The sequence below is a fragment of the Chironomus tepperi genome, unplaced genomic scaffold (genome assembly GCF_022539635.2).
Source record: "Chironomus tepperi strain 1889 unplaced genomic scaffold, CSIRO-AGI_Ctep_v1 contig_159, whole genome shotgun sequence".
NCBI lineage: Eukaryota > Metazoa > Arthropoda > Insecta > Diptera > Chironomidae > Chironomus > Chironomus tepperi.
Window position 1 is genome coordinate 66,888 of NW_027226281.1, and position 23,511 is coordinate 90,398.

The window sequence follows — 23,511 nt, forward strand, 5'->3', positions numbered from 1 at the left end:
TTTATTTTTAAATAAAAATTCACTTAATATTTAAATAAGGAGAATTGTTGTCCTCGATTATTGAATGAACGGGATTCTCTCAATTAGATTAATAAATATATTTATTGAAAATAAACGAAAATATATTCGAAGCATATGATTATTGGATTGGTGGATATTAAGTGTCTGTCTGGTGTATCGCTTAAGTGTCGTTTTGTCGTTCTGTCTTTCAGAAGTTGGTCAGTTTCAACTGTTGAGTAGCTGTATTGTATTGATTGTCTAGTTGAGTAGCTGTATTGTAATATCTCGAACTCTCCAAGGCATTAATTATGAAAGAATCATCAAAAAATTACTCAATTGTAGCATACTTAACTTTACCAATTCAACGGAACCGACCTCAAAAACCATCCAAGTGAATACAACACATGTTAATTTGCAGTATTCCGTCTGGTTTTTTTAATTTAACCCTCATCCTCATTCAAACTGTAAATTCATAAATTTCAAGTCATGGTATTCATGCAAAATTCAGAAAAAAAAGAATCAAAAAGGTTTAATAGCTGTATCAATCTGAAAACCCCATTTAATATATAAATCGTGAATAACCTTTATTGAATATGAAAATGGATCCAAATGATTTATGCACGAACAACAACAATTTGATATAAAATGAATGAATAAATTGAAGATAAGAATAACAGATAAAGGCACCGAATCCATTACATGAAGAAGTTTCCAATAATCCAATAATGATGAATTTCTTAATTTTATCTCCTTCATAATAAATCACAGTAAATCGCGATGAAAAATTCCATCCCTTCCAACTACGATATCGGGATGTTAAAAATTAATCTGCATGAATAATATGATATGTGCATAATGAATTATTATTGGCAATGCTAAATGACATTCTTTGATTTATTATTAATGTGCTGTGTTGAATTCGGGAAGTGAATTAATTGTAGATTATGATGAATTGGGTATTTTTTGTGAGTTGAAATTTATTGAGACTCGATGCTTGATATACCCTACTCGAGTAGACAAAAATACATAATAACTAGTTAAAGGCAAGTTATTGTACAATTAATTTTTAGTTCTAACGAGTTTTGGTTCAATCGAGTTAGAATATCAGCTGTTCAAAGGATATGACCTATTGCTGGCTCTCTATCGTTAACTTATCCTTTCTTCTGGATCTCAGTCATATCCTGCCAATGTCTGTCATCTTATTGTCTTTTCTATCATTTCCTACCTACATTTTTATACAGTTCTCTGTCGTATGCTATCATTCCCTGTCATTTTATGTCATTTCCTGTCATTTCATGTCGTCCTTTTTCTTATTCCTTCTCCATAACTTGATGTTATCCAAAATTTGACACGCTAACGAAATGGCAACGAAATCTTTTGAAAATGCAATGGGACTGTGTGTGACTCTGGTCAAGGCTTACCAACAAGGAGCAAAAAATTTTGGATTCAACTGCAAAAATTAAGGGATTCCTAAAACTGGTTAGAGAATGAGTTAAGAGAGTTACTTCCTAACTTTCTTACTAGAGCTTCACGAAAGCTCATGACCAAAATGAGGGCAGATAATAATTAACTTTTTGAATTACGCAGTATGCATCCGTAATAATTTTTAATATCAAGTATTCCTCAGGCAATCTCAACATAGACAAAAGTTTCCATAGTAACATTTTCCGACTGAGGAAATTGCTTAATTTTATGGATAGTAAGATTATTAAAATGAATTTCTTGAGCATACACAATAAAAAATTTTATTTTCTTGATAATGAAAGGGTTTAATGGAAGGAATAAATATTTGAGAGATAGTTTAAAAATATGAAAATTCTTTTAAATAATATGCAGCATACATAAATGTTCAGCATCAGACTAAGACGAAGATAACAACAAAGATGCTTCGAAAATCATACAAACAACACTGAATAATGAATTTAGATGCACAATGAAGAAATTAATAAATATTCCATGCATATCTTAAAATCTTTGAGAATTTTTTGTGCGCTTCTTCTACTCGTATTATCAGTTCTGTTCTGATTGAACAAAAAACAACAAGTTTGAATTTCAATATCAACTTTATATGTTCACTATATGGCATTTGATAGTTTGAAAATTAGATTAGAGTCAAGAAGAAAAAAACTTGGTTAAAACTTTTTCTTCGTGGTTTTTCATTTCGTATGAAAATTTGATGTGAACCTGTTGTTAGATGATATAGTTTTCGAAATTTTTTATGATACTTGATACTCATTTAACTTGATATTTAGAAATTATTTAGATTTTTATAGATTCATTTAACGAAGAAGTTATAAAGTTATAAATTTTTAAATTTAGTGCTCAACATTACCCTAACAGACAAAGAGTGTACTTTCATGGTATAGTAATACCCCGTTATTTGGGTTCCTGAATAGCACAAAACGGTTGAATAGTAAATCAAAAATCAGTTTCCAGATCTACGCCACTCTTATTTGGTTCCAGATTCGGTTTATCAAGTCAGTCAGAGTGCATGTCAGAGTAAATCTGAATTTGACTTTGTAGAGGGCAATTAGAAGAAATCTGTAGATAGAGATAGTATTGCATTTGGGATTGGCAGATGACGGATGGAAGCCAGCGATAGAGCCAGCTTTAGGCGTCTTCTAAGGGAGGCCATCTATCATAATTTATCCGTTCAACCAGCGAAGTAAGTAAAGGACTCTGGCATCATGTTCACCTAGTGTTTGATTTTTAATTGATTAACCTATTCTTCCTAATCTAGATTTAGAGATGAAGTCTGAATTTTCTGACACACAAATTTCAATTCATATGTAGAAATAATTAAACTGAGCTATCTGCAATACTATAAATTCAAATGATGTCATACAGATTAAATTATAATTCTAAACATCGTATCTACATTTGAGAGATTAAATACCAAATATTTTCATTTTAAATCCTACAAAATTCCCAAATGACGTATTTGCGAATTTGTTTAAGAATTAAATCAAATTTTTTAAGGCGTTGACACTGCTGAATAATTTACATCTGATTTCAACAGGCTAATAAATGCTTTTTATCGACTTTCATTAGCTATATAACTGAAGACGGCTCTAACAGGAAAATTTAAAGGCTCCGCTAAACACTAAATGGAAGTCTCCTAAATATGGCAGCCTTATAGATGCCTTGACAAAGTCTTCTTCAGTTTTGTCCATTGCGTATCCAAATGAAACGCGTGTCCACGCCTTGAAATTTTCTATTTTAAAAATAATCCTTTCATTTTAAATAAATCTTAAAATTCATACATAAAAGCTCACAAATTTAAATGCAATTCCATTTATGATAAAAAAGCATTTTCAATTTTCCTATTCAAATAATCTCGAAAATTTCAATAAAATTATTTTAAATATATTTCATTGACATAACTTTGATTGCTATACATCAACGTATATCAAATATTTGTTAAGGGTTTGTTCATTTATGACGTAGGAGGTCTAGTTTTGGGTCTATTGTCAAAATTAGAGAAGAATTGTGTCACAAATTTTAAATGACGTAATAAGACAACATCCCTAAATAGAATATTGGAAAGTGAATTGATATGTTTCCCCCTCTAAATTTATCATCAATAAAATCAATTTATTTACATGATATAGACAGGCTGTTATATACATTTGTCATCATTCCTCCACTCTGCCACGAGTACGCTTTATAATACAAATGATATTGCTTCTAAAGCAATTACTTTATAAAATATGCAGGCACAATCGTATTCACTTGTTGTTTTGAGATGTAAGATTTACTTTTTAAGCAATCAACGTCAAGATTTAAGGCATAAAGAAGTTCTCAATGCTGTTTTCTTTCTGTCAAAAAATTACTTTAATCAGCATTGAATAAAGTAATGTAATCAAATTAAAGAGGCATGAATATTTACTTGGCAAACATTTTGTGCCACGTGCAACCAAGCTACAATGAAAATTTGCAGTCACAATATCCATAATTATGACAATTTACATAATATATTGGCAATATCCGCAGGCAGGCGAGAAAACATAATTTTTTGTTGGCACTCGTCCAATGACATTTGGGAAGCATTGCAAGCTCTTCTTTAGACTCTACTGATTATCAAATTATATTAAGCCACAAGATATGGCACTAATCCATTGAAAGTTAAAAGCCTCTGTAATAATATGTTGTTGTTTTCTGTTCTTGGCAGAGCTTTGTTGTCTCACATCTCGACTGGCAGCACGCATATTGGCATCAAAAAAATGTTTATGCTTTCATCCATTCTCTCTTTGTACAATATATATGGCACAAAATTGTGGAAGAATGAAAATTGATGAGCTTATGATAAAACAGCAATTGACACAATATTTTTGTATTGAGGAAGGGATGAGAATGAGATGAAGGAGAGGACTAGATTTATGACAATTATTGTCATTTATTTTCGATGCCAAGGAGCATGCCTGAGAAGTACATGATATTTTTGTGGACTTTGAGGGTTCTTAAGAAGCTTTGATATTTTCAAGATTGGTCGTTAATTAGTGAGATTCTGGAGTTACAGGACATCCCTTACTGTCTTAGAGCTAATTCGTCTGTAAGTGTACCAAATGTCCATCCTTATAAAAATCAATATTCCCAAAAAATACTTCAAAATAGTCTTCAATACTAAAATTCCACCAAAACTTTAACAAAACTCACCATCCATCCCACAATATGCCACTCGGTACGTCATTGGAAACAAGATATAGTACAGATCCATTCTGACGTTATCCAAATACACAACACACTGTCTTCTGTCGTAAGTAAATATGGCATCAACTCATGTACATTATAAACATTTCAATGCATAAATTACTAAGCAATTGATATTGTGTGCTGTACAGCTATCAAAATATTCAACTAAATGCAAATTTAAGTGTGGCAAAATGTCTAATGTTCGCAATCACCAAATGCATTCAAATGTTTATCCTTTCATCTTTTGTGTCTGAAAATCTATCAATTGAGTTTGGTTTATGAGGAAATGATGAATAGTTCCACCATCAGTCTGTATGTGTCTGCTTATTGATTTAATTCTAAATGTTTATGTCAAAACGGAACTCAATAATGTTCTTGTGCAGTATGAGCTTAAACATCATTTTACAATTTAGGATTTTAATGCTGTTGGGATTGAAGTTTATTATTTGGTATTTGCTAGATGTTTGTTTTTGGATGTTTGATGATATTCGTACTGATGAAAGCAGAATGGTTTATTAAATATTGGTGAATTCAGCTCAATTTAAATGAAAAGTTTTTGTTTATTTCAATGCTTTGCTCTTTTTATAGCATAAAATAACACGACATAACATCACAAATCCAGAAATTCCAAAGCGTTCACTAAAAAGAACAAGATGTCAAAGTCATACAATATTTTAGGTTAGGAAGTCCAGCAACAGGACCAATACTTATAAACACAAATATATTCAAAGCAGAGCTTTCATAAAGCAGTTTTTCAGATAGCATCAATTTCTTAAAAAAAGAGAAAATTAAATATTAGTTTCAAAATATAAAAAAGTTTTTATGTTACTTCACTTTCATTTCTACGATTTTCAGTTGATATCAAAGGATGTTATGTTATTACACAGACTTTGATCTTCAAGTTAAATAAATATTTTTACATCAAGCTTCAAAACGTTACGTAATATGTGAAAACTCCATAGAGTGTTATATTTTCAATTGACATATTTTTTCCATAACATAACATTTCATTTTCATAACACAAGTTATACACTCATATTTTGAAAACTACCGACAAATTGAACAAAGTAGCTTCAAAACTCGATAAGTGGAATTTCCGTTTTCTTTGATTAATGCTTTATATTGATTTATGAATATCTTACTTACTTACTTCCTTGGCTGGGGCGCACGGGGGCCCATTGCCGCGTTTAAAGAATGTCTGTAGACAGCTCTATCTTTCGATAACCTCTGCCAATTAGGGATATTGAGAACTCTAGCGTCCTTATCCACACAATCAATCCAGGACATTTTCGGTCTTCCTCTTGATCTTTTGCCATCCACAAAGTCTGCAAAGGTTACTCTATATACTGGGGCATCCTGTGGTCGTCTGTTCAAATGCCCTGCCCATCTCAACCGATTCACACGAAGAACAGTGACAATATCAGCATCCTGGAAAAGCTGATAAAGTTCATGATTATGTCTACATCGGTATACTTCACCTTCTTTTGCAGGTCCATAAATCGCTCGCAGTATTCGTCTCTCAAAGACACCAAGTGCTTCCTCATCTGCTTGTGTAGAATTCCAGGTTTCCGAGCCGTACAATGCAATGACCCGAATGAGCGTCTTGTATAGCATCACCTTTGTGCCTCTAGACAGACTCTTGGACGTAAAAAGGTGCTTTAAGCTGTAGTATGCACCATAAGCTGAGTGGATTCGTTTGCGTACCTCCATGCTGACATCTGCTGTGGTGTTAATAAAGGATCCGAGGTACTTGAAGTCTTGCACCACTTCGAATCTTCTGCCATTGACACTAAGGAAATGATGAATAGTTCCACCATCAGTATATATGTGTCTGCTTATTGATTTAATGCTAAATGTTACCAACGACGACCCCAGCTAAACACAAACGGACAAGAGATCTCCAACTCAGCACATGGAATGTAAGAACGCTCACACAACCAGGAGCCTTGCAGGCTTTAGTGCTCGAGTTGAGGCACTATAAAAGCAACATCACAGCAATCCAGGAGACGAGGTGGATTGGAAACAACGTTTTGGATGTCAGTAGATTTAGGGTGTTTGCAAGCGGAAATGCAACTCAAAGGATTAGGGGCACAGGTTTCATTGTTGATCCACTATGGTCCGAAAAAGTGATAGACTGGAAGCCTGTGAGTGACAGGCTGTGCGTATTGAGAATTAAGGGAAAATTCTTTAACATCAGCATTATTAATGTATACGCCCCAACAAATGAACGCCCGGATGATGAAAAGGATGCATTCTATTCGCAATTAGAAAGGACTTATGACAACTGTCCTAGAAGTGACATTAAGATTGTCATCGTTGACATAAATGCCCAAATTGGAAGAGAAAAGACATTTAAACCAACGATTGGATCCTTTAGTCTTCACCCTAAGTCAAATGAAAACGGACTGAGACTTATCACATTCGCCGCCGCAATGAACATGAGAATAAGCTCAACATATTTCCAACGGAGAAGTTCCCGTAAAGCAACCTGGAGTCCACCTGGAGGAGGAAAAAAGTGCCAGATCGATCATATATTGATCGACAACCGTCATGCATCAAACATTCTGAATGTAAGAAGCTTCAGATACACACAAGCGGACATCGAACACCATGATTCTGATCATTATGCTGTTGGAGCTAAAATTCGATTTAGGTTGAGCAACATTGGACGAATAAGGAGCACAAAACAAAAGAAGTATGATGTGACAAAGCTCAAGAACAACAGAGTTAAGGAAAATTTCAATGCTCGAGTGGAACAACAACTGAAGGAGAGAAATGGCGAACTGACGATATGGCAGGATTGTCATATTGCAATGAAGCAAGCTGCTGAAGAATGCCTTGGGTACCATCAACCAGAAAAGAAAGAGTGGTTTGATGACGAGTGCAAGCAAGCTGTTCAGAGACTGATTGAGGCAAAAAATATGAGAACAACGAGAGCGCGAACTGAAGAAATAAAGCAACTTCAACGTAACAAAAAAGAACTCTTTAGAAGTAAGAAAAGAAAATTTGACAGACAGTGTCTTGATGATATTGAGGAGCTCCAGTCAATGAATGAGTCGAGGAAATTCTTCAATGCTGTCAAATTCGCAAGGAAAAAGTTCCATCCAAGAGTAGCTATCTGTAAATCAAAGAATGGTGAACTGCTTTGCAGTCAAACTAAAGTATTGGACAGATGGAAGGAACACTTTCAAGAGGTCTTAAATGTCGGTGAAGCTTGTCAAGAAAGCAGAACAACAAGACTATACGAGAGGAATGATGGCAAGGAATGTCCTGAACCCACATTGAGCGAGGTACGTGAAGCAATTGCTAGACTAAAGAACAACAAGGCTCCAGGTGAGGACAGTTTACCAGCTGAGCTGTTTAAGACTGGATGTTCTATGTTAGAGGAGAAGATGCATGAAATCATCGTACAAGTCTGGAATGAGGAGAAAATGCCAGATGAATGGACAGTTGGAGTCATATGCCCGCTCCATAAGAAAGGGTGTAAGTTGACATGTAGCAACTTTCGCGGCATTACACTGTTAAGTTCAGCGTATAAAATATTTTCAAAAATTCTCTCGTCAAGGCTAGAGCCTCTCTACGAAGACTTTCTGCACGAGTTTCAGGCGGGTTTTAGGAAGAGCCGGTCGACAATTGACCAAATACATTGCGTGAGACAAATCATTCAGAAGAGTAGTGACAAGAACACGGAAACGCTGCATCTGCTCATCGACTTTAAAGCAGCTTATGATTCCGTTGATAGAGAAGGATTGTGGAATCTCATGACCGAGTTCCAATTTCCTCATAAGATGATTCGACTACTTAGAACAACACTGTGTAAGGTCCAGAGTCGTGTTAAGGTCCAAGGGCAGCTATCCGACAGCTTTGAGACATTAACTGGACTTAAGCAGGGGGATGAGTTGTCGACTAAGCTCTTTAATATTGCGCTGGAAGGTGTGTGTAGGAAGGCACGGTTGGAACTTAGTGGATCGATATTCAACAAATCGACTCAATTACTGGCATACGCAGATGATATTGACATCGTCGGAAGGAATTTACGATCTATCACAGATGCGTACTCGAAGCTGGAACGTGAAGCTGAACGCATTGGACTAAAGGTAAATGAGGAGAAGACTAAGCTTCTAATGGTCGCTGCATCAGACAGAACAAAGCAGAAAGTTTATGAATATCTCTTTAATTTAATTGACATTTGTTATATATATTTAATATTAATTGTGTCATGTTGAATTTTTATTAGTTTTCAATTTACTGTTTTGAATGAATCATTATCTGTTCCTAGTTCTTGTAACAAAATTTGTGATCTCATCCTAAATACGTATCTGTCATGAATGCTTTTGATATAATTTTTTTCGTATTCTTTAGTCATTTGTATCTTGACAATAAGACGATAAGGTCCTAAAAATTGTGAGCTAAAAGTTTTAAGTTTCATTCAATTTCTATTTTTTTTTAAAGAAATAAGAGTTGTGAGTGTTTTGTTAACAAAAAAGTCTAAGTGGTAGGTTGAATTAATATTTTTTTATCAAATAGTCTATTTGATTATTGAATTTGTACAATAATCTTCAAGATGACAAATTTATATTTTTTTTGAGAACATTTATCTCAATAATTGTGAAATCACTGCATTTATAAGTTATTCGTTTTGGCCAGAAATGATTTTTTAATTTATATTAAATATAAAAACGATATTTCAAAGTGTTCAAAATTAAAAATTTGTGTTGATTTCTTTAAAAAAAATTTAAAAAAAAATGAATTTTTCTAAAAAAAATTCCAAAAATCTTCCATACTTTAATGGATATAATTTAATGAAAATTTTATATTCCTAATATGTCAATTTTTGTTTTTAAAAGTTCATAAAAGTGCATACAAATTGCTAATTCAAAGCACTTACAATTAGCTTTTTAATCTAATAATTAATTTAATTATTATTATTATTATTATTACCTCTATTATGGTCCAATATAAAATTGAAGGATCTTTACTAATTAATTTAATTTCTTTCATCATAAATTGTAGTTCAGGGAGTGCCTGACCGAAATTTTTATTTTAAATCTTACACTGTCCTAGTTTATATATACCTAGTATTATGAAGTTAACATTGAAAATTACTAGTTCATATGAATTTCAAGTGCATTCTAATTTTCGTACACAATAGCAACTCAATCTTCAATTGAACAATATTGAATTAAATTAAGTAATAAAGCTCTTTTTGGAGCGATGAGATTGGAATTTTGTCGTGCCGCAAACAATCAAAAAAATTTTCATTGAGATTTTATGTCAAAGAGTCGATTTTTTACGCTATGTAATAAGTGAACGACCCTAGGTCAATATAATTAAATCATCATAGTTGCTTATTGAATTTGTAAGTACAGTAAGTACAGTACTGTATATTGGAGTGTTGGACAGTTGCTAATCAATAATTAAATATCATACATGTCTTATATCAGTTAGGGACATTGCCAGGTGTTGAAGTTACAACTAGTCATTGTCTAGTCGGTTCTATTCAACTAGTTATAAAGTATTTTTTCTGCTTGGGCTTATAAAAAACAGTTTTTATTATTTTAAAATTATTTGTTTTTAGATAATTTGAAAAAAAACTCAATATGGATGCGGAAACAAATTTTGATATTCTGAACTCAAATGCTGTCTTAATCGACCAAAATGTTATCATCGAATTGACCATGGAAAACTCGAATACATTGATAAGGAATCTTTAAATAGCTGCAAAATCATTAAACTATCTTACTATGATTGGGAATTTGATGAAATTTTGGATATAATTTCAAATTTACAGTCGGAAAACTATCCAAATTTGTTTGTTTTCGTCATCGAAGGAATAAATTTTGAATTTTATCATTCAACAAAAAAGAAACGACCGGATATGGTGAAATATCTACTAGAATGCATAATAAAATTCGATGAAAATCGTTCAATGAATGTTCAATTGACATCAACTGAAGAAAACATCACAAAAATTTACTACAAAGAAGACAATGCCAAAGAATTTTTGGACGTTAAATATCAATTTGAAGATGATGAAAAATTTCTTAACTTTTCAACATCTTTGAAGGCATATTTAACAGGTGGAACGGAAAAATTTGAAAGTTTAATGATTGGTAAATGGCCAAACATAAAAAATTCTATGCTCATTTCAAAGTTTTTAGGAATATTTCAAAATTCTGATAATTTTATAAAAAGTCTGTTAGCTGCCAATTCCACATTATTTAATGAAAATGGAGAAATACAAGAAGATAACCTAAAACTGTTCCTGTCATCGACGCGAAAAGTAAAACTGTTTCTTTTCCTCGCAGTTAGGACACAAAATCACACTGTTATTAAACTGGTATGCCAGAATTATTCCAGCATTATTCATCAAATTTCACTAAAAAGCTTAATTAAAATATCGGACATTACATTCTCAATAAATCAAGAAATTTTATGTGATCTCCTTGAAAATTGTGATTTTCCATTTCCAAGCCAATTCCATAATGAGTCCGCAACTAGTGAAAAGCTTCGTGAAATTGCCAGTAAACGCATTCAATTCCACAATGATATTATCGATGAAAATTTATCAAAAATAGAGGAATTTGTTTTATCCAATCCTAACCTAAAATTTGCATACAATTTAGATAATGAGTCAGCATTAAGTCATGCTTTGAATTCAAAAAAGTTTAAATCATTTTTTCGACTTAAAGCACATAGATTTCAAGACAATAAAATTAAGAACTATAAAGACAAACTTAATAATGAAAAGGATCGGGATATAGCAAATACATTCGCTGGTTTCCAACGAAGAGAAAATGTGGAAATATCAACAGCTGATAAAAATTTACCAATTTTATTGCTTGCAACGAAATCATTTATTTACAACAGAAAAGATGACAGCACAGCAGAAGAAGAACATCGTAAGAAAATTAAGCAGTGGTACAAGGAAATTTATAAAACTGAATTCGGTTCTAAGATCATCGATGTCGCTTCACAATGCAATGAGATAAAAATAATTTTCGACTTTGAATGTGAATCGGTAAGTTGTGAATAACTTAAAAGTTTTTGTAGTTTGAATGGGCTTTTCAAGGGTTGGAACTTGTTCGTAAATGTGGGTTTCCTCCAATTCCTCATATTTTATGTGTGCTCGGAAGAAAATGTGTGAATATGGTTAATTATGTGTGAAAATCAACACATTTTTACATGTGCCACATTTTCGAAATTCACCAGATTCTGTTTTAAACAAATCCGGAGCAGGTAATAAATTAGACCCAAAATTGTTGACGACCTGAATTAGGTCTATTACAAATCACGATCAACAAAATAATCAAGCTTAATATTTTAAATCATTTCAGGTAGAGAATATCGACGTATCACAATTTTCACATGTCAATGGTGTTACATATCCAATAAGTGAGTTGATTTTCATTGGTGCAATGTATGCAGGTTCCAAAGAGAAGGAACAAAAAATTAAGGGAGTTATTGCTCATGAAATTTGTCATTATGTTATTCGTATGGTGTTCCAAAATGATGACTATCCTTACTATAAGGATAATGATGAAGCTGAAAGAGAATTGGAGAATATTGTGATTGAAATTAAGGGGATGCTGCTTCCTCCACAATCTGATCAAGAAGGAATAAACGAGGATAAGGAACATGATTCGAAAGAAAATAAAGAAGAAGTTAGTGAGAGCAACACTGATGAACAAAGTGATGATGATAGCTACAGCAGCGAAGACGATGACCACAGCGACGATAATGAAGATCACAACAACGATGATTATGAATGCAACGATGATAATAAATACGACGATAAATGCAATGGAATAATTTCGAATGTTTTAATCTATCCAGATGCACTTCATCAAATAGAAATGATTGTCAGGCCACCGCATATTCAAGCACAGTATGGCAACGATCGGGAAAAAACCAAATATCTAGAGAAAAAATATGAAAATCTTTTTAAGTTCTTCAAAAAATTTGTTGTCCCTGAACTTAAAAAATTTTGCTCAAAACAAAGAAAAAATGTCGAAATTTTCAATAAAATTACTGGATTGATGGCTGAAACAAGAAAATCAAAACTAGAGCTTGAAAAAGTAAAAGATGTAAGTACCATCTTTGATGATCAACTGAGCATAATTACAACAAATATTCCAAAATTATTGATACTTAACTTATTTGACTATCTTAATAATAAGTATGGAGATTTAACGGAATTTCAAAATATTTTCATCAACTCAGAAGCATTAAATAATTCTTATATTTTGAGAAGTTTCAAGGATATTTTAAAACAGGAAAATATGCTTAATATCATCGTTGATTGCTCTAATGGATTTGGAAAGATCATCAAATTTGTGAATCAGTCCCAAAATATAAAATTCTGTTTTATCGTGCAACCTGAAAATGATATTAAGGATTTTTGTGATGCACTAGAAGTAAAAAACCTGGAAACATCTAAAAGAACTTTCAACTTTACCTGGACGGATCTTAATTCTAAAACTCACACTTTTTTGCTTAAAAAAAGGATTAATTTTCAAGGAAACTTAACTGTTCCACTATCTAAACTGATTGCTGAAAATTCACAAATGCCAACTGATTCTCTAAAAGAAATAATTGACAGTCATCTGTTGAAAGCACTCATTGAGGGATCGGACATTCTAATAAATTCACAAAACGAAGAAAATATGAAGGAAAAATATTTTATACTTCTTTTTCAATCAAGAAATGTAATTAAAGTTGAAACTGAAGAAGAGCTGATTGATGATTTTGATGATAAACAAATCCAATTACAAGAAAGTCACATTTTTAACAGATTATTAAATATAACTAAGACTCTTTTAAGTAACGCAACAAAAGAGTCGACAGAAGTTGAAACCACCACTAAAGTTATATTAAAAGAAAAAACTAAGAAAATGTCGCAATTGAAAATGCTTGAAGATATAAAGACCAACAAATATGTCTTAATTTCAGATCAGGCTGGTTCTGGAAAGAGCTGGATGCTTAAAAGCTTTAAAAATAAATTGAAAGAAAAGTATCCAAACAAATGGATAAGTCTTGTTGACTTAAAGCAGTATATTGATAAGTTTATGATCAACGATCTTAATATTGAATTTGAAATATTCATGATTGAGAAAATCTTGAAGCTTAAACACAAATACGAAGTGGAAATATTTAAGCATCTATATAAAAACGGCAAAGTCTGCATTATATTCGATGGATTTGATGAGATCGCTCCAGATTGTGCAGATATGGTCACACAACTATTTCAATCATTCCAGCAAAATGAAGGTAATCAGCTTTGGATTGCATCTAGAGATTATTTCGAGATTGATTTAAAGGAAAATTTAAAACTTGATGCTATTTATAGACTTGATAAGTTCACAGAAAAACAGGGAATAAATCTGATTAAATCTAGTTGGATATTTAGTGAAATTGTGCAAAGAAATGAAGACCTATCATTGCATGATTTGAAAGAGCAAATGGATACCTTCGAAAATCAACAAGTCTACGAAAAAAATGCAGAAAAATTAATTTTAACAGTTCCAAAAGGACAAAATAAAACAATTGGATTTCCTCAGTTTTACATAATGATGGCAAACATTTCAAAAAATAACAAAAATGCAATAATAGGTAAAACATACAAAATGTTTCATACATATGTAGGAATTAAATATGAAAGATGGTCCTCAAAAGAAGGAGAAATAAGATCACGTGTAAATACAGATAGTCAACTTAGAGAACTAAGTTACCACAAGATTCACCAACTTATTGCAATTCAAAGTTTATTTCCAAATCATAGTACATATTGCGATTTGAATCCTAAAGATTTCCTCGATTGGCCAGATAACGATATAATATCTCTTGGTTTGGTATATAAGAAAGAAGACCAATATTTATTTAATCATGAAACATGTAGGGAATTTTTTGCTGCAGCCTTTATATTAAGAATCCTTACACAACAAGAATATGATGACAGGATTTCGAAATATTTTATTGAGTTCTTGACTGTCCCAAAATATGGTATAATTCGAATGTTCTTAAATGAAGCTTTTGGAGAAGCTGAAAATGTGTTAAAGATTAGTCCAAAAATAGATAATATTACGAAAAATTTAGCAACTTTAATGTTTTCGAAAATTCTTTTGAAGTTTTTGGTGAAGGTTTTGAGCATCTTGCAAAGTTCATTTTAACAATGCTCGTAACATCCGGGACGCTCAAGTTAAAAATATTTTAAATTCAAACCAAAATGTTATTATTCTTGCAGTCAAACACAATGAATATTTATTCCTAAATGTTGAAGAATTCATCTTTAAAAATTATAGTGAATTAGAATTAAAGTATTTACTCTTTAGAAATTCAATAATTTTATCAATTATTTCTGAAATGCAGAATGATCATGATATTTACAATTTTTTAGCAAAGGTTCACACTTTAACTAAAGATTTAATATTTACGAAACAATTAATGTTAGTGTTTGATGAAAAACGAGAGAATTTACTGTTTTATATGGTTCGATCTAAAAGTGTTAATTCTAAGAAAATTCAAGTAATATTTAGAATTTTAAAATTATTCTTTAAAATCAAAATTATAATTGATTTAACACAAAAGAAGAACATGTATGGAATCAGATTTTTACACGTATGCGTTGCCACAAAAAATACTGAATGTACTAAATTCGTTTTGGAGGAACTTCATGATATTTATAAATCATATTATAATAATTTTATTTATGAAAGCTTATTTCATAATAAGTTTATGGAATATTTGACACAGAGAGAACCAATTAATGACAAAACTATTCTACACATCTCTGCAGAATGCGATCAATTGGAATATCATAAAACTTTATTAGATTTTATTAAACGTACTTTTTCTTCTATTGATTTTTTTAATTTCATCAATCTGAAAGACAGATACGACGATAATTATATCCATTGCCTGATCTATTTTAATAGCGGTGAGGTTATCAAAGAAGTGCTTGGAATACTTCTTACCGCGCTATCAAATGAAGAATATTTTAATAGCAATTTGTATCAAAAAATTATCCAATCAAAAGGATACAAAGGAAGAAACTTACTTCATAAAGTTTTATGTGTATCAACAGATATCGAAAAGATTAAAGTTGTTTTTGAAAGTGTTCATAGTTCTTGTGAAGATGAATGGGAATTTTTAAAAATCCTTAAAGAAACTGACAATTATAATAACAATGTCCTTCATACAGCCGCCATGTATTCAAGTAAGGAAACTTTTGATTTCTTAATTGAAAAATTGTCCCTTTTCGATTCAATTGAAGAACACAAAATTCTTTTAAACACATTGGGCAATGATAATCAAAACATTTTCCAGTCAGCTCGATCAAACATGTCCGTTGAATTTCATACACGTTTATGGGAAATAATGAAATATTATTTTGATTCTTTTGAAATTTTTAAAATGATAATCCATGAAGATAAACATAAAAATAGTTTCTTATTTAATGTTGCTGAATATAATACAGCAGAGATTGCGGAACTAACATGGAATGAAGTAAAAAAGTCTTAATTCCTAGTGAAGATTATTTAGATTCTTTAAAAACATGGATTCAATGCACGGAGCAATATTTTAAATTTTTAGCAAACAAAAATGACACAAGTTTTAAAAGTGATTTAAATAAGAATATTATTCACCTGATAGAGATGTGTAGCATTAATCATAGAAAAGTTGAAGCAATGAAATTTGAAAATTCAATTAAAATAGAACAAGAATAATAAATTATAATAAGATAATAGAATAGAATAAATTATTGTAAACTAAAAAATTGACAAAGAAGATTGTTTAAGAATTAAATAAAAGGCACTAGTCATATCATCAAGCATATGGAACAGTTTTAAGTTGTAACATTTATTGTTGTATTTTTGAATTTTTTCTGAAGGTTAAATAAATGATAATAGCTGATATTAAAGTCAGTATCACATAGTTTGTTAATGATAATTAACATTTTGATTCCTCATTTTGGATTGAGTACGAAGAGGATCATCATCTTCTAGTTATTGTCAGTTTATATGATTTGAAAGGATTGCTGTGTCAAAGTAAATGTTTTTAGCTAAATAAGCATATTCTCCACATTCTACAGTTCGTATAAATTAGTAAGAAACATTGAAACTAAGTTGGCAGAAGGACATCGATATCTAAAAGCGAACATTTCTTCTTAAGCCTCTTTAATTGCTCAAACTTACGAATTTCCTATTATATTGTTATGAATCTGTAGAATTACTATAGCCTCATTTCATAGAATAGCTTTTCCTTTACATGCTATAAATATCTATTTTTCGTTCATTAATGATGATGATAATTTACTTGTAAAGTCCCTTCGTCATTAAAAAGAATGGACGACATTGAGAATTGAAACTTGAAGCTTTTTGTGATCAATTTTCAAGATTTTAGCTTTATAAATTATCTTAAATTTATAAAATGAACAACAATTTGTTTCTTTTTTTTAAACAACTTTATCCGTCCATTTATTAAGTTGCTTATAGCAATAAATAGATGTTGCAAGCAGGCATCATGTTTAATTAAATTTGTCACTTAGAATGAAAGAGTGATTGTGTTATTTATTATGGAGGGAATGAAGGAGCATGTTGTGGTGAGTACGGCAAGTTGTGGTAAGTTTGGCAAGTTAGGGTTAGTTGGGCATATTGCAGAGATTTGGGCATATTGGTGGTGTATAATATTGATATGATATTTTGTGGATCAAATTTGATTTGTCAATTCAAGGATTCGTTCAAAAGTGCAGCTTTGAATGAGCTATAAGGTACACCAAAACACTGAAGATCTGAGTATCTAAAATCAGGATATACAGGCCTGCGGTTCTTTGAGTAGTCTTAATTTAGGTTTGATTCTTAATTATTAATTCAGCATTCTTATCAAGCAAAAAGAAATGCTCAGCTCTTGGACAAACATAACATTATGCTACACAACACTCAAAAGATCCAGCATAACCAGCATAAAATTCTAAAAAGAAAACTGACAAGCTTAAATTTCAACTTTTTAATTTTATTTGAGAGAACTTATTTCTTGTTCTCATATTTTTCGACCATCAAAATACATAGCAAACAAGATTAAAGCATAAATAAGAAGGATCGGACTATAAAGAGAGAAAAACATTTTTTAATCATTATCATCCTCACTCGAGTAGTCATTTTCAATTTTAGCTCTTAGCATTTCAGCATCATGTTTAAGGAGCTCATCTGTCGGATCTAATTTGACAGCAGCTATAAATTCCTTATAAGCTTGCCTAACGAAACCCAATTTACTTAAAGCAGCACCACGTCTAGTTAAAGCTTGTAAGCGAGCCTTCAAATTAGAAGCAACTGGCGGATCCAATAATTCTAAAGCTTTTGAGCAGTCCTCAACACATCGTTGATAATTTCCTTGTGCAAATTGTGCAGCCGAGCGATTTAAATACAATTCAAAACAATTTTTTGCAAGCTGTATACCCGTCGTGTAAGCTGATATTGCGGCAAGATAATTCTTTTGCCGGAAAAAATCATCTCCTTTTCCTTTCAAATACATCGGATCACGTTCCTCGGGGCGCAAATCGTCAGGAACAAAGCCAATTGATTTTCTCGCATTGGATGCTTTATGAAGCCATTCTTGCTCGGCTGGATCTTGCGATTCTCTTTTTGGCGTTAAAAAGTTTCGCTTACTGAATGAGATTTGAATTGATCCTGACTGACGAACAGGCGGCGGTTCTTGATATTCAATCTTCTTCTTGACATCAATTGCTCTTGATGTTGCTTTCGGTGGAATTTCCTTTTTCTTTGACTTTTTTATTTCCTCAACTTTTGAAATTTCACGTTGAATTGCCTGCTTTTGAACTGTTTCAATTTTCTCACGAATCTAAAATTAAAGGAGAGTTAAGGAGAGGATATAAAAATGTTCCTTTTTGAAGGTTATGTGTTGTTAGAAGGCCTGATTAAATGATAAGAAGCGCACAATTGGTCACCACTATGAAGTCATTAAGGCAGTTCTTTGCCACCATTTTAACGTCCAAAAATTTAGATCTGTCTAATTGTACACATCGCATATATAGTATACATATGGCGGAACTGTGACGACAGATTTAAATCTTTTTAATGGCTTAAATTAACATGGGGATGGCAGCGATAGGAGATAAGCCGCATTGTTCCGCTCGTGAACTTTTCAAAAGGTTTCTTTACTCCTTTAGCAATTTCAAGATTTATTCTTGTGCAGAAGTAGGATTTGTCTCTATAAAATCAACCTCCTTTGACTACACGCCTGGACTTACCATATTTTTTGAAAGCACTTAAGGTTCTTAGGCTGAAAATCAGAATTAACCAATGTCTAATTGGACAAAAATGTGTTAATGTGGACACAAATATGTTGCAACTAGTTAATAGCAAGGCAATCTTTCCTGTTATGTTGTTGTCTAGTTCTGACGTATTTATGTCCAATTGGGATTGCACTGGTCTTTTAATTTATAATTCAATATACGAAATTAACTTTATATCCAACAAAGAACAAGAAGACGTCCTTAGTACCTGACGTTTTTTATAGACTTGAGACTTCAAAATGAAAAGAATTTCGTGACTTTTTTATTGATGAAAAGTGTCTAAAAACCTCTTTTTATGACATTTTATTGCTTCTTTTAAATTATACCTGCGCAGGATATTGCAAAAAAAGAAACTTTACAAGGCTTGCAAAATAACCTTAAAAGTAAGGTTGTCATAAAGAATATTTTTCCCCTAACGTCACGTAATCATCAAACTAGTTTTTATATTTTATGCAATAAAAGTTTCAGTTCTGAATGAAAAAATTTCAGCTAATAAAACATAAAAAAGTATGTTACTTACCTCTGCATCCTTAGCCATTGCGTTTTCTACTTCACTACGTCTAATTTTATCTTTCAACTCCAATCTCTTTTTGATCTTTTCCTTTTCATTCTCTTGAACTTTTGCAAGAATCTCATTTTTAACTTTAAGCTTTTCAATGTTGTCAATAAAATCTCGTTCCAATTTTTCCCACTCAACCGGTTCCGTTTTCACAAGAATGAATCTCGCTTCATCGCTCATCAATTGGCAAATGCTTTTATCTTCAACAATAGTGTGGAGTAGAAATGCTTCAAAATAGTATGGTGATGCATGAATTTTTATAAAATTTTCATGCGTCACAATATCCACTTTATCCTTCGATACATTTTTGAGTGGTACTCGAATGCAAATCTCATCTTCTGTTTGTGACCACTTAAAATCTTTTACAATCAGCATTTTAATGACTATTGACTGAAATAAACAATTTTTTTTATTTTATTCGTTGTTATGGAAATTTTCTTTTTTTCATGAAAAGATTGCTGCGATGAATGAATTTGTATTTGTTTATTGTTGTATAAATCCCCTTATATGTGGTAAATGTCCATGATAAACAATAAGCATCGTTGTCATAGAGACACAGGTTATTGTTTATAGTCTCTCATTCATTCAGAATTTATGCAATGAAATATAATCATGTATTCGATCATATTACGTACATTATATACATTCATATGATGTAGGATTTTGATGAATGTGCGTAGTTTTAGGGGGATTGAGGCTGAAATGAAAGTTTTGAGGACTACTGGAAGTTTATTGAATTTTGGTAGAATTTTTCAAAATTAAAAGAAATTGAATTTTTATTTAAAAAATCAAAAATGAAAATTTTTGAAGTTAGACAAACTGTAATCTATAGAAAGTAATATTTAAATGAAAAATTGCGATTTAATACATCATTTTAATGGAAAACTTAAACAAGCCGATTATAAAATTCATACCGAATGGCACAATACAGTGAATCGTATTTTTCGTCAAAATATGGGTTGTAGTTAGCCATCATGGTGTCAAATATAGCGTCCACCTGCTGTAGATATCTCGTCGTTAGGTTGCGCTATGGTCAGTAAGTAGACCAGTGTTTTGTCGACACTTGCAAGAGCCATCTGTAAGCAAGAGCTATCTGTAAGCAAGAGCTATGTGTAAGCATTGACTTGTTTTCCGTAATACGGCAATGAACCGATGCCCAAACAGACACGATGTGTGGTTCGGGATGTAAACGGGATGTTATGATTTAAATTGAATCCCATTTGAAATTTCTTCAATTATATGCAGAACAATCTATGTTAAACTGTTTTTAGATTTCTTTGGATTGCATGATATGATTAATCTGTATTTATCTGACTGCTAAATATAGCAATTTTGAAGAGCAATTTTATTCTGTAACGTTTGTATTTAAGTGATGATGCATGCATATCATGCGTATCTATTTTTATGTCTTGGTAGCGCAGTATTGAAACTTCATGGATGGTGATATCATAACAGTTCAGAGTTCTGCGCAAGTGAAGAAGTTTTCTATTTTTGGTAACCATAAAGACGTCAAACGGAGATTACTTCCATTAAAAAAATTTACCGAAGCCTTAAAAGCTCCGCATCTTCATTTGTGTCGCTCGGGAGTAGCAATGACTGTTCAGTACTGTCAAAAGGTTTGCGAAGATAGAGCCCACGTGACATGGGCTGTGTCATTTTCTGTTGATTTGATTCCACCACTTACCAAACCACAAAACTCCATTAAGTCACTTCAAATCACCAAAAAATAAACAGTCGTGCCTTGTCAATTAATAAAAAAAACAATGATTTTTTGATGTCATTATAACATTATTTAGAGAACTTAGTATAAACCACATAGACATCAAACTTTATTATCAGCAAATTTGAGACCACAAATTATATTAATAATATCTCATCATCATCTTGATGTCTATCGCTTAACTTAATATGGTGGGTTATTATTTCATAAAGTGTTAGAATATTATGTACATAGAGTTGAATGATTATTGTAATAATAAAAAGAAAATGGCACAAGATGTAACATTATGATGGTTTTATAAGGGCATGAATGAGTGTGTAACGTGTTGCTTTTGATGGAATGTTGAGTGATTTTTGGTTCAAATGATGTTGGAATGCCTTAAGTTAATTTTGAACAATGAACCCATTTACTTCAGTCATTAGCCGCATTGTTGTCTAGCCAGCAAAATGTCTTCCGGAAATTTTAAGTCATTAACAACAATGACGTCTACAGCCTTACATCATGAGTGACATTTATATAAATATCCAAAAATATCTGACTATAACCACCCACGTCACAATTAACAAGCAAGTTTTTTGGTGAGAATTAAGGATGTAATTTTGTTCTAGTCGTCAATTTACTAGCAAAATATCCTGCTCGAGTCATTAACATATTGATTTTAAATTTACATGCGAAATTTTTGATGAAAATGGTTTTTCATCGTCATGACAGGCAGATGATAAGCTTATAAGAAGTTAAACTGATGAAAATATGAGAAAATTTTTGAATATTAATAATTTAGGTATGATGTCATGCTGAGCAGGGTTGGTGGAAAATTTTTAAATGTATTTGTGAAAACTATAAATCAGAGCTCGAAGCCGACTCGAATTAAGCGTAGACAAGTAATCGACTCGATTTCACTAAATCGTATACCTCGAGTCCTTGAGTAGCTGAAAATTGCTTCATTGAATATGTTTTATAGAATACTAGTCTATGCCATACCCAGCAATACCTTAAATCCTTAAAATCATTCTCAATTGACTAAACAATTAACATAAAATCTCTCACGAAAAATCCAAAACCCAAATGACACGAAGTTACACAAAATCAATTCCATCTTCCGCTTAACGTGTCGTGTAATTTCTTCCATCATGTTTAATTTTTTAACTACCTTCCTATCCTTTTAAATTATATTTTCATCATGTATCGAGAACAAAATGATAAAGTATGTTAAACCGAGTGAGAGCAAAATAAAAGTTTGAAACGAAAAACTTTCTGACTTTTATAACTCGTTTAACGTGATATACACATCAAGTTCATACACACCCAATTGTGTCATTTTTGATAAAATAAAAAAAAATTAATTTGTGTCCGATTGGCATATATTGAAATGTTGCAACAACGGGAACAATAAAAAATACGCCCTGGAGCTCAAAATTTAACATGTTGTAGGATGGTTCTAATCCTAACAGGAAATGATACGGAAATACTACAACGATACTTAAAAACGGTCAATCTGCCTGTTGGGAAATAAAAGAATGTCAGTTAGATGCAAACGGATAATTTTTACTACATTTTTTATGAGGCCAGCAACCAAGGCTCCACAACGGACCATGGTTCATGTACTGAGAGCCAATTAAACCTATTTGCCAATTGGTTGTCACTTAGTAGTAAGTATACTGTCGCCTCTCCAAAGAAGTGGCAAACTTTCTATGACTTTTGATCGATGACGCAAATTGAATAAGAATTAGGCACATTTTTAGGGCACAGAGATTAGTTAATGCAAAAAATGTAGATGATGTAAGGAAATACCTTAGTGAAGGAATCATGACGTAATATTCATAATTAATATAGATTGCTAAATTACTTCAGAAGCTAATTTCTGCCGAAAACTCGATAAAAATTCTAGAAAACACAAACAATTTCCTATTCAAATCCATTTCCTTACCGCCTAGACTCATTAATTACAAGATAATTTATTCAAGACAAATTAAGGTTCAAAAACCCAGACAAATTGCATCCATCAACATCGCCTACCTTGAAACAATCGTCCACCAACAACAACAACGACGACGGATAAAAATAAAGAGTGGCAATTTAACTGAGTTTGCGAAAAAAATATTTCATCATTAACCTAAACAACATGATGATTTGACTGAAAGACGACATTTAATGTGAGACAGAAGACTGACACAAGAAGAAAATTTAACGTTTAAGCCTCCCAAAAAACAGAAATAACTGGCTGATGTC

At 31.8% G+C, this 23,511-nt stretch overlaps 1 protein-coding gene across 1 annotated transcript; it reads right to left on the minus strand.

Moving 5' to 3' along the window:
• Positions 1 to 17,817: 17,817 nt before the first annotated feature.
• LOC139088001 (dynein axonemal assembly factor 4-like) lies at positions 17,818 to 19,937 on the minus strand. The gene is made up of 2 exons (XM_070636982.1): positions 19,524 to 19,937; positions 17,818 to 18,549 (listed from the first exon to the last, which is right to left on the minus strand). Exons 1-2 carry the CDS (start codon positions 19,935 to 19,937, stop codon positions 17,818 to 17,820), a joined length of 1,146 nt encoding a protein of 381 aa, XP_070493083.1.
• Positions 19,938 to 23,511: the final 3,574 nt, after the last annotated feature.

Excerpts from the sequence above, each read along its gene's own strand:
- LOC139088001 (XM_070636982.1), bottom strand. The coding sequence starts at position 19,937 with ATGCTGATTGTAAAAGATTTTAAGTGGTCACAAACAGAAGATGAGATT. Across the intron at positions 18,550-19,523 it reads CAATGGCTAAGGATGCAGAG|ATTCGTGAGAAAATTGAAAC; the intron begins GTAAGTAACATA and ends CTTTAATTTTAG.